The sequence below is a fragment of the Schistosoma mansoni genome, chromosome 3 (assembly GCF_000237925.1).
Source record: "Schistosoma mansoni strain Puerto Rico chromosome 3, complete genome".
In the NCBI taxonomy this organism is placed as follows: Eukaryota; Metazoa; Platyhelminthes; class Trematoda; order Strigeidida; family Schistosomatidae; genus Schistosoma; species Schistosoma mansoni.
The window spans coordinates 27,419,923-27,436,882 of NC_031497.1; the positions used below are offsets into that span (position 1 = coordinate 27,419,923).

General features: G+C 35.7%; 1 protein-coding gene across 1 annotated transcript in view; it reads left to right on the forward strand.

Annotated features, from left to right (window-relative positions):
* Positions 1 to 8,217: 8,217 nt before the first annotated feature.
* The window catches only part of Smp_181250 (putative hypothetical protein), a gene marked incomplete at both ends in the record, with an annotated part of 52,153 nt that continues 43,410 nt past the window's right edge, over positions 8,218 to 16,960 (forward strand). Inside the window, 2 exons of the mRNA XM_018799840.1 lie at positions 8,218 to 8,459; positions 15,375 to 15,523. Of these exons, the coding sequence (XP_018651589.1) occupies positions 8,218 to 8,459; positions 15,375 to 15,523 (391 nt within the window). The remainder of the gene's footprint in view (positions 8,460 to 15,374; positions 15,524 to 16,960) is intronic.

Below are 16,960 nucleotides of genomic sequence, written 5' to 3' on the forward strand. Positions count from 1 at the left end.
TTTTAAGAGGGACAGCGGACTCTCCACACTCTCGGCCGCACCAGGGCATTTGAGGGCCAAGTCGGTAATGCGTCAGGATTTAAGGCAACTGATACTAAGTCGTAATGTCGAAGCGAGCATCATGTCTGGAGTGCTCTTTTACATCTAGACGACGAGTTACAAATAGAACAAAATGAATGGCTAGCTAGCTACCTTCCGGCTTCTTTATAATTATTTGAGTTGAATATGTACATGAAACACATTCACCAACTGAACGTTTACACTTCATTTCATTATTCGGTCGTTTGATGTTCATTGTGGAACTAGCAATCTCACTTTCTCTGATTCTTTTAGATCTTCATCATTAAGCTTAGTTACTATCTACATTACTTCATTAATAATCAAATAGCTTCATAGTAAGATATTCACCTGTTGAATTTCCTATTAACGATTTCTGACACTCATTCAAACGTAGCTCTAATTCATCAAGCCCACTATTGAATAAAATATCTTGGTAAACGTCATTTGTACGATAATCATATACAGATGTATGTTAGGTCTTTATACTTCATCACAAGGAGATTGCTGGAAACTCATAAAGATGAAAGGATTGTTTTAACGACAAATTGACTGATGACATGTTCCATAATTCATAGATCATCAGCATCATAACATTGTACAAAGATTCTGCTACCGATGTGAAATATTGATTAGAAACTTGATTGTAAAGTATAAAGTTAGTCTAATTTCAGTTTGTAATGATTATGTCTATACTAAGTTTGATATTTACTAACAGTAATTTATTAGATACTTTGTTTCTGATTTGTTTTATAAATCAAAGTCTTGAATATAACTTCAAACCATTGATCACATCACTTACTTAATTACGCCTGTTAACACTCTTGGAGGAGCATAGGCCAAACATCAGTACTTTCCATCTAACTCTGTCCTGGGCAATCGTTTTCAGTTAGTTCCAGTTTGTATTCATGCTTTCCATGTTTGCTTCCGATTCCTGACGCAGTGTGTTATTCGGCCTTCCTCTTTTCTGTCTTCCATCACGATTTTAAGTTAGCACTATTCATGTGTTACAGATTGATGATTTCCGAAATTTATGTCCTATGCACTTCCAACCTCTTTTCTTGATTTTCTCTTCATCTGGAAGCTTATTCATTTTCTCCTATAGTAGGTTGTTGCTGATAGTATCATGTAAAAGGACATTGATTATTTTGCGTAGACAACTGTTTATAAATACTTGTACCACTTTGATGATGGTAGTTGTAGTTGTCCAAGTTTCATCTTCATACAGTAAGACTGTCTTGATGTTCATATTGAAGATTTTGAATTTGATATTGGTTGACAGACAGTTGTTTTGAGTTCCATATATTCTTCGACTGCAGGAAAACGGCCCTCAACTTGTCAATCGTTGCCTTTACGTCTGCACCGAATCTTCCTTGTTCATGAATGATACTTCCCAGGTACGTGAAAGATTGAACATCTTCCAGAGTTTCCACATCACGTGTGATTGAGTTAGAGGTCTCTGTGTTGCATTTGAGGACCTTGCTTTTTCAATTGTCTTTATTGATTATTACTTTACATGAGTCGAACATTTGATGATAATCTTGTGTTCATTCAATTGACCTTGTTCCATATTTAAATATTTCTTCAGTAGAATACCAATTCGCTTTAATAATGGTGAAGACTCATCGTTTTGTTTAGCGCTTGATTTCTGCTTGAGACAAAGATGAAGATGTCACTCACGTTGTAATAAATAATGTTTCAGTAGAATTGTTATATCTAGGGCTTAGATTCTTAATATACCACGTATAACTTGAACAATCGAACGATAGAACACTCCTAGTCGCAAATGAGAAGACAGAAGACAAATGAAAGAAATTCACTTGCTATTGTTTGTTTGAATCTTCTCATTGATGTTTGGGACTGCAACTGGTCAGTCTCCAATTGGCATATGTGCATACTGTGCGTATTGCCTCGATATGGCCTTAATTCACAAGCATTGTAAGCAAAAAAAACGTCCTGGATTCCACTGCAAGCCACTATCCATCTTTGCTTAAAATGAAAGAAATGATATTTTAAACAGTGTCAAATATAGTACGAAATTTTCAGGTATTTATAGTTTCGAGTAAAAACGAAATCACCATTATATTCATTCAATCCTCATACAGTGGTTTTAAGCATTCGCCCTATTGGGTAGCTACACTTCAAGATTATGGAATGTTCATCTAAAAGATGATTGGATAGAATATCTTCGACAATTCCAGAGCTTCTTAGAGATTCCTCGAATTCACTAATAGGCCGTTCTCACAAGAATAATCATAATTTTGATCATTATATTCAATTTCATGAATATTGATAAGTTTAGTAGATCTTTTTTGATAAAGTCAGTATTTCTTCGTATATTAAGTACGAGCCCTGTGTCTCGACTCTTCTAAATGAGGTTTGTATTCTGTTGATCTTGTCTGTTGCTAGATTGTTGCTAGTGTAGTTCAAAATATGTTGTTCATGAGTCAACTTTTAACGAACCAGTGTCTCCAGCAGTCGAGAAGTTGTTTATAAATCGATAAAAAACTGAAAAAAACCAATCATGATTGACTCGAAGTATTGTAGTATGGTCTACTTATATCCATATAAGTAGTACATAATGGTGATCAGACATGGAATGTATCTTGGCAGAAGACCGATAAGGAAAGAACTGAGATGAAGCGCAATTGGTAGGAAAATGCATGAACAATGAAATTAGAGAAGATGGACTGATATTTGCAGAAGGAACAGTGAAGATTGAGACAATTCATTGGTAGTTTGCAAATTCACTGTTTACTGTATGGTTATCAGAATTTAGTGAGATAGTCTGTAATTTGTGCTTAAATACATTCGATTGTCCCCAACTAGTGTTCTTGTTCACTACAGTATGACTTCAACAAGACTGAAAAAAATATTCCAACAAACAGACGGATCCAAAACTTTCCAAAATAAAATTTAAATTGAAGTGGTAAGATTGTAATTTATGAACGAACCAATCAGATTTAAGATAACAGAATGTGGATTTGAGCGCGAAATTCTTTCTTTCATTTGACTGAAAAGCATTTTGAAACTTTAGCTGATGTCAGTTCGTGATGAAAACTTTAAATCTAATTCTTCACCCTAACCATCAACTGTAAATCATAATCCTTATTCTTCACACAAGTTTATAACTCTCATTTAACCCAAGCAAGTAGGTGGACATTGTCAAATACACTAAGGTACCACTCAAAGGTCGTCCATAGATTATAGTTTCACCAGAAAAGTCTTAACTACGTTTAACGAGAGATGTGACAAAAATGGAGTAAAACAAACAATCAATATAGACAATTATCTAGATTTATTAGGTCTTTCCTAGCTAACGATTCGACTGCAATTTAAAAGCTTTATTTCTAATGAGTAAACCGGATTTTGTAGGCCGAAACTCTATAGCTTCTGATAAGGTTGGTGAATTACAGAACTATTTGTCGTGAATGATTTCATTTAAACCTATCTTACTTATCATCAAGCAAATAGGATAGAATGAAGTTGAGTATTGACATATTTGATTGTGAAACGGTAAAGAAAAATACTTATCAGCTTCTAAGTTCTATTCCCTGGTGGTGTAAGCAATATAGTTTTAGACAGAAAAAGAAGAGGAATTAAAATGACCAACTTTATTATACTGAAGCCTGGTGAGGATATTATTACACCTTTAAGAATAACTCTCTTTTTATTCGTCATAATCTCATTTACTTGATGGAGAGTTTCAATATTTTACATAATTGTCAGTTCTTATCGCGCACGTGACCGATCAGTCCTGATTTTGAATACCGCGATTGGGATCGTAGATGTGTACTGTCATTGAGGAGTTCCATACTAGGATGAAACGGCCATCCAGTACTTCCAGGTTTTCCATGATGATCTAGCATTAATTAGCTCATGAATTGAACTATTGACTTTCAAATTGATAACTTGAGCTTAATACATTTAGTAATTAATATTTATAGCGTAACCGATGAGTCCTGGTTTTGATTCTCGCGAGCGGGATACATACGATCATTAAGGAGTCCCATACTAGAACGAAGCGGTCGTCCAGAGTTTCCAGGTATTCCACGGTTGTCTAGCATACGTTGACTCACCAATTCAACTATTCAATTTCTAATTGATAACTTCAGCTTAATACATATACTAATAGTAATTAATATTCATAGCATTATGTCAATCTATCCATTTGATCAAATCTATTCATGCACAAAGCCTATTCACCTAACTTTTGGATAAAGAATTATGTTCTAGTAATACCAACAATTAATTAGATTAAAGATGTTTTTGATGTTAATGCTCTACTTACTTCATGATAATTCACAAAGGAATTGAATTTTTTGGCGGAATAAATATTGCTACATCTCAATCTGAATTTCCCTCGTAAATAACTATCATCATACCTGGTCTGTTGTGAGATAGTAACTCACTGAAGATAATGGGGGACGGTTGTTCATTTTCGTAGATTGGTTGAAGTTAGACATTACCACCGTCGGATGCTAGCCGGCTCAGTCGTCTAGAAGCTAAGCTCTCGCTTACAAGATCGTCAGGCCCTGGGTTCGAATCTCGCGAATCAGGTTCGTGGATGCGCACTGGCATTGAGGAGACCCACAATAGGACGAAACGGTCGTTCAGTGCTTCCATGTCTTTAATGAAGGTCTAGCTTCAATTGATTAATGATTTCAACTGTTAAAATTACTATAATATCCACAAAAAACCCCTTCTGATATTTAAGATATAACCTTTGATTAATTCAATATAACATAATTGTAATTTAATTTATTTGAAGATTTGTATATTGACTGATTTGGTAGATGGAATATGACCTAAGATCCAAATGAGCCTAATAAATTGATTTATAAATAGGAGAAAATATTGAAAGGAATGGTTTGTAATGTAGGAACAATTGAATTTACAAAAAAAAAGGGAACAAAATGAATTGTAGAATTGAGATGATGGAGAAGATTTCTAGCTCGGGTGGGTGATTTCAAAGGAGTTTTGTTCTCTGAGCTGGATGGTTTGCTCAGAGAACAAAACTCCATCAGAATTGTAGAATTACTAGGAACAGTTCAAGATTCAAGCATCTTATTATTGGGGAATTTATGAGTATTTATTTGAACACATAAATATTGGTATAAAAGGGGCAACGAATACATATGCACTTTTGTTTGTGTGTGGGCTATGATACTGTCCCGGTGCTCAAACTCAAGCAGGTGGTCTTCTTGTGGGGCCAAACCCAAAGCCTTTGATCTAAAGGTCTGATCCACGAGGCAGTGGAGCAACGTCAGGAGGTGCAATCTCATGGTAGTCAGTGACCAACGATTGGTTCATACAATATTTGTTGTTTTATGATCCTGGAGTCCATGTGCACCACTGATTTGGAACGAGGATATTCCAACTCCTATAGGTGGATCCTCCATATCCACCGACCCAGAGAAAGTGCAAGACATTCACTTTTCGTCCTTTCAATTTAGTAAATAACAATAATGCCGCGAGACGGCAGTGAATAGGACTTCCCTATCAGTGATTATTTACGCGTGGCCATGTGAGAGCATTTTGAGTAAAAACAGTTGATATTTGGAGCAGAATAATAAATTACACTTTTTTTTACAAATAATCTGTTCAGCTCACGATTTGTTCATCTTTTGAGAGGTTTTGGCTTTAAATACATCTACCTATAGATAAATAGAATGAGCTTTAATTAAATGGATGTGCATGTTTGACAAACGTTTCATACTGTTTCCACATACATAAAGTAGTAACATGTTTGAGATACTTTTGTTAAACGATTGTTTATATTATGTAATGATACGGCGGAGAATGGAGAGGGCCTGCCCTCACTAAATATTATCACAAGGTCAGTCGTATACAGCCTCTAACAGGGAAGTCCTATTCACTGCCTTTTCGTGACGGGGGTGTTGTTTACGAAATTGAGAGGACGAAAAGCGAATGTCCGGCGCTTTAACCGGGTTGGTGGATGTAGAGTGTCCACCTAGGGGAGTTGGAAAACCTTAATTCTAAACCAATGGTTCACATGGGCTCCAGTATCCTGAAGGAACAAATGGCATATGAACCTATCGTTGGTCACCGACTACCATGGGACTGTATCTCCTTACGATGCTCCACTGCCTTGTGGGTCACACCTTTGAGTCAAAGGCTTCGGGTGTGGTCTCCTAAGAAAACTACCTGTTTCGGTTCGAGCACCCGGGCCGTATCATAGCCCTCACACAATCAAATGAAATGACAATATTTTGTGTGGCGCATATATATCTGGTGCCTCGTTGTACCAATAATAATGTGTTCAAATAAAATGGAAATAAAGAAGTTGTTAAAACCTTGGCTTATTATATTCACCTGACGACTAGTATTACAGATATCATAGTTTAATGAGTATATCGGATTGAAATATTTGTAGTTAGTACAAATTTTTTGCATAATGATATCTCATTATATCAGCAGTCTTATTATGGAAAAGATAGTCATATAAGGAAATTCTATCTATCTAAATTCGTTTTTAAGAAAGAAATTTTGTGGAGATTCTGGTAGTTTTATATGGCTGAAATCATGAGTCAATTGAAGCAAGACCACCAAGGAAAACCTGGAAGAACTGGAAAGCCGTTTCGTCCTATTGTGGGACTCGTCAGCAGTGCGCATGCATAGTGGTCTAGCTTCAATTGACTCATGATTTCAACTATTAAAAGTTACTAAAATCTCCACAGAACCCCCTTCTAATAATGATCATATGCTCACTAGTGACTGGCTTTATGAGGTATTTCCTGGAGTTTTAGTGAAAAGCAGTTACCAGTGGAGTTCATCCAGGTCTGTTGAGAGATAATAACTCACTGAAGACAACAGTGAACGGTTGCTCGATTTCGTGAATTCGTTGAAACTCGATATTAATATCGTTGGATGCCGGCCGGAGCAGTGGTATACAGGTTAAGCGCTCCCATGCGAGACTGATAGGTCCTGGGTTCGAATCTCGCGAGAGCGGGATCGTGGATGTGCACTGTAATTGAGCACTACCATACTAGGACGAAATGGCCGTCCAGTGCTTGCAGGTTTTCTATGGTGGTCTAGCTTCAATCGACTCATGATTTCAACTATATAAATTCGTTTTGTCTAACCCAATTTGTTATCTGTCACATAAATATTGTAATTTATATCATAATTCACTATCTCAACTTAGACTCTTATATAAATGAGAAGAGTTAATGTAATCCGTCAATGTTTTGTTGTTTCATAGTAACAAACACTTGGGAACTTGTTAGAACAAATGTTCTTTATATCATTGTGTTTGGATTCATTGATTGCGTTTTTTTAGTCATAATCAATCAACAGTGACTTATGTTGATCATCAAGTTTAACAGAAACTATGGAAGAAGTCATTAAAAATTCACTCCACAGATAAAACGTCAAATTAAACTAGACCCATATTTCAACTTCTTACGTCGTCTTTTGTGATGACTGTCATCAATACATAAAACGAGTACGTTTTTTAAACAAAATCATATTATTATGATTGTTTGACAAAAAAGGTACTTTGTGCACATCAATCGGTATAGTGCTTGTTTTGTCTATTACTTTACTTGAGTCAACATTCAGTATTGGATGTATTTTACGCTATGGATTTCATCATATATCATAGTCAATAAATTAAACTTGATTGAGATCATGAAACGATTGATATTAGACCACCACTGAAAACCTGGAAACGCTGGAAGGCTGTTTTTTGTGCTCGCTAGTGACTAGATTCGTTAGGGAATTTTCGGAGTTCTAGTAAGAAGTCGTGACCAGTGGAGCTAACCGGTGTCAGATAGGGACAGGTATTTACCTCACTACAATGAAAGATGTATATTGGTTGAAGTTAGATATTAACACCGTTGGATGTCAAGCGGCTCGGTGGTCTAGAGGTTAACCGAAGGCCCTGGATTCGAGTGTGGCATGCGGGATCGTAGAAGCGCACTGTTGAGGAGTCTCACAATTGGACGAAACTGCTGTCCACTGCTTCCAGGTTTTCAATGGTGGTCTAATATCAATCGGTTCATGATCATATTCAAAAGCGTATTGATCTCCACTACCCCATACTGACAACTATCATTAATTTCTACTTTTTCTGCTTCACTATTTGTTCAAGATGCTGATAAACTAATTCAATCTTCATTATCAACATCATACATTATGAAAAATGTACAATATTCTATTTTTAATCAAACAGTTACACAAGGTGAACAAATCACTTTACATTGTATACCTGACCTGAATACAAATTTCATTATTTGGTATTTTACACCAATGGTTACTATGGGAAATAATAATAATTTCAAAGGATTATCAATGTCTAATCGAAATGATACATCTATGAATGAAACGATTACAGAAACTATTGAATTAGCTGTTTGTAAACCAAATGTAACATGCAAGTAAGTTAGTTTTTATTTAAGGTATGTTTTTTTTTTAAATAAGATCACTAAACGTTCATGGTTAACATCATGGGTTGATCTTAATGAAACGACTGTTTAATACTAGCACAATGGTGTCAGAATCTAACGCTTCCAGAAAGACCTGTAATTACTGGATTTCATTCAAAAGAATGTTGTGAATTTACACTGTTGAATAATCTATGACCTTGACTGTTCAGTACATCTTGAGTTCCATAAACTGTGTACATGCTATCAATCCGTAATGCATTAAGGATAAGATGTGTATAACTATATGTTGCTTAAACATTTATAGTTCCTTATCACAAGGGCGTTTTGTGGAGATTTTAGTATTTTATATAATTAAGATCGCTGGATGCTGACTCAGTGGTCTATTGGTTAAGTGCTCTGGCACGAGACTGGTAGGTCCTGGGTTCGAATCCCGCGAAGCGTGATCGTGGATGCGCACTGCTGAGGAATCCCACTATAGGATGGAACGGTCGTCCAGTGCTTCCAGGTTTTCCAATGGTGGTTTAACTTCAATTGACTAATGATCTTAAATATATAAAATTTATAGTTCCTATTGAGTTTTAAAATAAACATTTAGTTGTCAATAAGGTAAACATCGGCACTTTGATGAATGCATCAATATTTCTGATTGGATAATTAGGAAAGAAACAATCCTCAACTGACCAAGTATACAGTTCAAATATTCCAAAAGAAGTGAAAGTCGAATCTGTACACAAATACTTACCTCTAATGGAGAATAGGCCGCCGACTAGGATTCTCTAACCTACTCTGTCCTGGGCCTTCCTTTCTAGTTCGATCCAAAGACAATTAAATCTTATATACCGAATTATGGTAAAAAAAAAAGAGAAATCGAACAGCGGAAATTCAGAAAGAAATCATTGATAAAACGGTTTTTCTGGTGTTAAGAAAAGCTAAGCACTTTCTTTCAGCAGCAGTAAGTTTCAATACACACGAAGGAAAAAGCAAGATTCTCCGATACAATACAGCATGCACTAATTGAATTACACTTGACGGAGAAGTTTTGGAGGATGTGAAAATCTTTACATATCTAGGCAGCATCATCGATGAAGAAGGTGGATCTGATGCACATGTGAGGGCGTGGATCGGAAAAGCAAGAGCAGCTTATCTACAATTGAAGAACATCTGGAACTCAAAACAGTTGTCAACCATTACCAAGATCAGAATTTTCAATACAAATGTCAAGACAGTTCTACTGTATGGGGCGGAAACCTGAAGAACTACGAAAGTCATCATCCAAAAGACACGGATGTTTATTAACAGCTGTCTACGCAACATACTTCGGATCCATTGACCAGACACTATCAGAACAAAGTTACTGTGGGAGAGAACAAACCAGATCTCATCGGAGGAAGAAATCAGGAAGGTGAGCTGAAAGTGGATAGGACACATATTGAGGAAAGCACCCAACTGCACCGCAAAATAAGCCCTAACAAGGAATCTTGAAGGTCAAAGGAGAAGAGGAAGAATAAAGAACACATTACATCGAGAAATGAATACAAACATGAGAAGAATGAACAAATGTTGGACAGAATTAGAAAGGATGGTACATGACAGAATGTGTTGGAGAATTGTGGTCGGCGGCCTATGCTTTATTGGGGGTAACAGGCGTAAGTAAGTTAGTAAGTATGAAAAAACACTTTCTTAGTTCATTAGTAATAATTAAGACATTTGAACAGCCGATTCGTGCAAGAGTACAAACTCTGAATTCAATCTACTGTGGTGATTTCGTGGATACTCACTATTTCAAGACTCTCAAATGAGAAAATATATGACAGATCCAATGCCTGCTCGTCTTTAGAAATGGTCTAGACAGTATAAGTTTCTAAGTAAAACTACGAAAATTATACAATCTCCACAAATACCGTCATACCGATAAAATTCGTGGATAGATGATTGAGTTAATATGTTATCACAGTATTCAGTGAAACAGCTCAAATTTCTTTTCTCTTAGATTAGTTCACCTATTGTATAGTGTCCAAAGGTTATTGAAGTCGCGAAAACACAGATAACCTTACAGGAAAATGAAGTTAAACATTTGAACATGAATACATTCATTTATTTGGGTTCATATGTAGGATAAGTAAAAAGTATTTTTCAGGATGGAACAAGAACTTCATTAGAAAACGTGAATAGGTTCATAAAAGTCTAGAGCTTTAGATTCTTGCTCTGCTACGTAGTGCTAGACTACTTGGATTGTCAGGCCGCAACGTCACAAGAGAGAAGACAGAAGACCAGTAAGTAAGAATGTTATTCCCCACACAGTGTCAAATATAGTACAAAAATATCATGTATTTATAGTTTTTGTCTGAAAGTAAATCATTATTTCAGACAGCCAATAGGCACATAAGGAATCCTTCTTAGTCATCAATTAGGAAAGCTACATGTTGGCATTCTAGAATGTTCCTCTAGCAGCGATTGAATGGAATGTCTTCAGCGCTTTCTGGGCTTCTTGAGGTTTCCTTGAGTTTGCCAACGAGCCATCCTTAAAATAATTTAGGAAAATTCTGAACGATAGTTGTGGAAACGCTTAAACACGAATATAAAATGACATTGAGAGTTGATGTTCACTGCAGGACTAGAGCGCAGAACCGTTCGCTTCAAATGCCATCAACTTATCTACATAGCTACTGAGTCCTGATAGCCACCTGCTTGTACAATGGGGTGAAGTTTAAATTCACTTGGTGTTGTTTGCTTGTATTATGGTGTTGATTACTTTTATCCACATAAGTAGTATATAATGATGGTCAAGCATTGAATGTATTTCAGTAGAAGATCAATAACGAAACATAATTCGCATAAAAATGCATGTACAAATAATCGAAGAATATAGAGTGATATTTTCAGAAGGAATAGTCCAGATTGAGACAATTGATTGATAGTTTGCAAACTAACTTTTTACTGTATAGTTGTTATATTTTACTGATATATATAGTATTTCTGTGCCTAAATACATTCGATTGTCCCTACTCGTGTTCTTGTTCACAACAGTTATATGCCAGTTTCATAGTTGTCATTCAGTTCATTTTCATTACCTCATCAAAGAGCAGTCACACCACAGTATCTTCTCATTATTGTTTAGGACTGTAATTGATCAGTCTCTTATTGACTTGTGTGCATCCTGTGTGGATTGCCTCAATATTGCCTCAAGTCACAAGCATCATATTCACAGATGGTTAGTGGCTAGCAGTAAAATCCAGTTTGATGAGCGTTTCGTCCTATATGGGACTCATCAACCGTTCAATTACAGTCCTAAAACATCTATGTGAAGATCCAAACAAACAATACCAAGTGAATATATTTAAAATGCTTTTGCTTCTTAAGTACAAAATACAACTCTGGATTGTCACTTTTAACATCTCAGTATAAATATACCATTTCATTTATTTCGGAACTCTATATATAAATATATACAGAATCTGCTCCACTAATTCATTGCCTTTTTCTTTCTAGACAAATTAATTTATTTAACTTAGTTTATTAAAAGAAGGAAATGAAATATGTTTCAATGACTCCCCCCCTTTTTTTCCTTTTTCCTCTCCTTTTTTTCTTTTTTTCTTTTTTCTTTTTTTTGAATAAATTATTCAACTTGAGTAAATTTTAAAGATTCATTTTGATTATAGAAAGTTCTGTATATATATGTGTGTTCGCAAATGGTAGTATAGAAGAGGCAATACATAGAATTAAACATATTATTTCATTGAAGGGTGCTGTTCTTCAGTGAATAATGTAGCGAAGATTCCGATAGAGCTGAATACATGAGTCAATGAAAGCTAGACCACCATGGAAACCTGTTTCGTCTGATAATGAGACTCCTCGATGACAGTGCGCATCCACTATACCCTAAGCGGGATTTAAACCCAAGATCTATCGGTTTCGCATGTGAACGCTTAACCTGTAGATCACTAAGTCGGCTGGCATCCAACAGTGTTAATGTCTAACTTGTTACATTTTTTCTTTCATGAAATTAGAAGTCTATTTTCATATACATAATTCTCTTCAATATCTTTAATAGATGAATAATGAAGATTAGTGCAGAATATTATAAATTCATTCTCATCAGCTGCTTTCAAACCGATAATATCTTTAAAATCAACGTCATTATAGATATAGATATACTTATAATAACTACGTAGGTGATAAGAGATGAATATGTGTATCATGATGTAGCGAATATTCCGATAGAGTTATTAATGCAGTTGAGTGGATAATGTGATGGCATTTGAAGCGAATGGTACTGTGTTCGATTCCTGGACTAAACATCAGCTCAGATTCAGGCACATCCAACTGATGAGTCCTAAATAAGACGGAGCACGTGTCCAGGATTTCACTGTTATCAACCATTTATCTCTGTATTTAAAATTTTGTTTTAGATAGATAAATAAAGTTTGAGAGGGAAAGTTTCAGAACATGGAAACAGGGATTAGAACTTATGAAGTTAACAAACATTTGAGGATTATGTAATGAAGCAACTAAAAATACATTGATTCTAATAAAGATAAATATAAATTGAAATCAGTCAATCATGAATCGATGAAAAATATGACAATGGTGTAAAGAAAAGCTTGAAAAAAAGGGGTTGAAGTAATGAATGACGTAATGAATGAAAAGGGGGGGGGTGTAATGTCATCAGGGCAAAGAAAGATTTATTACTGTCTCTTTTTAGATAGATAGATCGATCTAGTTTTAGAAATTTGATCGCTAACGCTTCGGAAAATTTCAAAAGATTGAAGTCTGATTGTTTATTAATCATCTTAAATGACTTCAGTGTATTGATTTGATTTCCTGTGTGGAGATGTTTTGAGATGGCACTGCTGAATGCTCATTATCTATTTGACCTCAGACTTTTCGGAATATGTTCTTGGAATCGGACGTAGATACAGATACATGTAAATTTGTAAACATAGTTGGTAGTAACTAGAAGCAGATACCTATCGACCTTTGATTGTGTTAAAGAACACGATTAGCAACGTATAAATTAGAAGATTCATTTGAGCTTGCTAACAGTATGAGCCATATAAATAATGCTGGTAAGTTTATGGATTCTTTTGATGTGACATCATTATTTACGGAAATTAATGTGAACATTTGAGGAAAGAAAGTCGGTTGAGGAAAAAGATTTTCAGAGAAGGAAAGAAATGTGTGTAATTACCATGGAGGAACATAGGCCACCTACAGGCACTCTCCATTGAAACCTGTCCTGGACAATGTTTTCCAGTTTTTTTTTCCATTTGCTATTCATCCTTTCCATAACTGCATCGATTTCCAACGTCGTTTGTTCTTTAACCTTCCTCTTTCGGATCAGTGAATTGCTAAGTTCTTTTTTGTACATGGAAACTTTTAATTTTGTCTTCCGAGGGTGTACTATATATGATCTCGTATTTGAATTTGAAAACAAAATAGTTTTGATGTGGATATGGGAAGGGAATTCTAAGTTTAGTTAATAAATAAAACGTTGGTTCATCTGTATTTCAATCAAGCGACATCAGGAGACGTGCTTGAGATACATTTTCCGCTGTTTATGAAATCTTATTTACGAAAGCAAATAATTATGCAACTTAATAAAATGATTCAATATGTCATATCCTGGTACCTGCTATTGTAGTGAACCAGAACACAAGTGGGGACAGTCGAATGTACTTGAACACAAAAGTACACAAGGTCTTACTAAGAACTAAGAACCATACTTTACATACTTCATTTGCCAAAAGTTAATCAATTGTCTCAAACTTGACTGTTCGCTTTGCAAATATCATTCGATCATCTCAGATTTTATTATTTCTCCGCTTCCACACCAATCATTCTCTGTTCTGATTCTCTTTTCCTTGATCTTCTCGACCTTCTGCCTCCAGCTACCCCACATTTGATTATTGACACATCTGTGAACATCAGTAGTACACACCACACAACCATCAAAACTTATGTTTGTGTTGTGTTGGAGTTATTTGATTCCTAATAGCATTATCACACACGCAATAACAAATGCAGGAGAAGACGACCAATGCAGCAGCAGTCTCAGAAGCAGCAGGTCTCAATATAAACAAAGGGAAAAGCAAGAGTCTCCAAAACAATAAAACATGCACCAATCGAATTACAATTGACGGAGAAGCTTTGGAGGATGTGGAAACCATTACATATCTGGGCAGCATCATTGATGAACACGGTGGATCTGATGCAGATGTGAAGACGCGGATCCGCAAAGCAAGAGCAGCGTATTTACAACTGAAAACCATCTGGAACTCAAAGCACTTGTCACCAACACCAAGATCAGAATTTTCAATAGAAATGTCAAGACAGTTCTACTGTATGGGGTGGAAACTTGGACAACTACGAAAATCATCATCCAGAAGATACAAGTGTTTATTAACAGTCATCTACGCAAAATACTTCGGATCCGTTAACCAGACACTATCAGAAACAATCTATTGTGGTAGAGAACAAACCAGATTCCAGTGGAGGAAGAAATGAGGAAGAAGTGCTGGAAGTGGATAGGACACATGTTGAAGAGAGTACCCAACTGAGTCACAACGCAGTCCCTTATCGCTTGGAATTCTCAAGGTCAAAGGAGAAGAAGAAGAGGATCAAGGAACACATTACATCGCGAAATGAAGACAGACATGAGAAAAATGAACAAAAATGGGATTGAACTAGAAAGGAAGACTCAAAACAGAGTGTGTTGGAGAATGCTGGTCAGCGGCCTTTGCTCCGTTGTGAGTAACATGCGTAAGTAAGTAAGTAAGCATTATCAAATCTTCTCACATTGAAATTCAGTAGTTAAATGTTCAGTATGAAGATTTAGTGGTAGCTGAATACTCATCCTTTTTTCCATTGAGTTAAACAATCTTGTTTCTTTTTTCAATTTATAATTAGAGAACAATATCATTTGGTTAATCTACAAGTTCAATCAAATGGAATATTAACTATAACAAATATACAATCCTATCATAGTGGTAATTATCAATGTGCTATGTTAGCTGGTGTTAAAACAATCACAATGAATAGATATTTAATTGTTCAAGGTAAGTTAGTGAATATATAGAACTAATAAGAACCATTGATATATCTATTATAAACTCATGTATCTATAACTTACCTACGTACGCCTGTTCCTCTCAATAGGCCGCCGATCACCATTCTCTAAGACATTATGTCCTGAGCCTTCCCATCTAATTCTATCTAATTCTTGTTCAATCTTCTCATGTCTGTCTCCAGTTCTCGACTTAATGTGTTCCTTGATCCTCTTCTTCTTCTCCTTTGACCTTGCGAATTCCATGCGATAAGGGACTGCGTTGTGACTCAGTTGGGTACTCTCTTCAACATGTGTCCTATCCACTTCCAGCACTTCTTCCTCATTTCTTCCTCCACTGGAATCTGGTTTGTTCTCTACCACAATAGATTGTTTCTGATAGTGTCTGGTTAACGGATCCGAAGTATTTTGCGTAGATGACTGTTAATAAACACTTGTATCTTCTGGATGATGGTTTTCGTAGTTGTTCAAGTTTCCACCCCATACAGTAGAACTATCTTGACATTTCTATTGAAAATTCTGACTTTGGTGTCTATAACATAGACATCATATAAATAAACAATGAACCTAGACGAAACATTTTTATAACTACCTTAAATGTAGACAAACTTCGAAATGAAATTAAGTTTATTTTTATTTATGAGAAGTATTGTCTCAATTGCTAATGTGCTCAACTTTTACCTACTATATCAGACGTTAGAATACTTCAACAGTTGAGGTTATGTATTGGTTCAACAAACCATCACACATGGAGTGTGATTTTAAGCCAGATATACATGTGTGCACTTGATCAAATAATCAAAAAATAACTAACACCTAGGCTAGGCTATTTGTATTTATTATTGTAATACTAATAGGAATTAGCCTGTTCAAGACGAAAATCAGGCTAAAGAAGCACTAAGTGACTGAAAAAACGCCATCAGGAAAGTTTAATGGAAATTTCGTTCCGGACATTGACAAGGTCAAAAACACATCTCAGAGGAAGCACGGATTACAATTGACAGCTTGAAAACTGATAGATAATTTGCTAATCACCCATAAACTAGCTGTTCTATCCAATACATAACAAAAATATAGTTGAAGACAACCGGTGTAGCAGCAGCTTCTGCTGCAATAGGCCTCAAAATGCACAAAGGAAAAGGCGAAATCCTTAGATGCGACGTAGAGAACAACAGATAATTCACTCTTGATGGAGAAGCTGTGGAAGATATGGAATATTTCATGTACTTGATCAGCAGCATAATAGATGGACAAACTGGATCTGAAGTAGATATCAATGAACCGATTTACAATGCAAGAGCAGCATTCTTACAAACGAAGAACCTATGGAACTCAAAACAACTGTCTGTCAGTTAACATCGAAGTCAGTATTTTCAATACAAACATCAAAAAAGTTCTATTACACGGAAGTGAAACTTCAAGAACCACC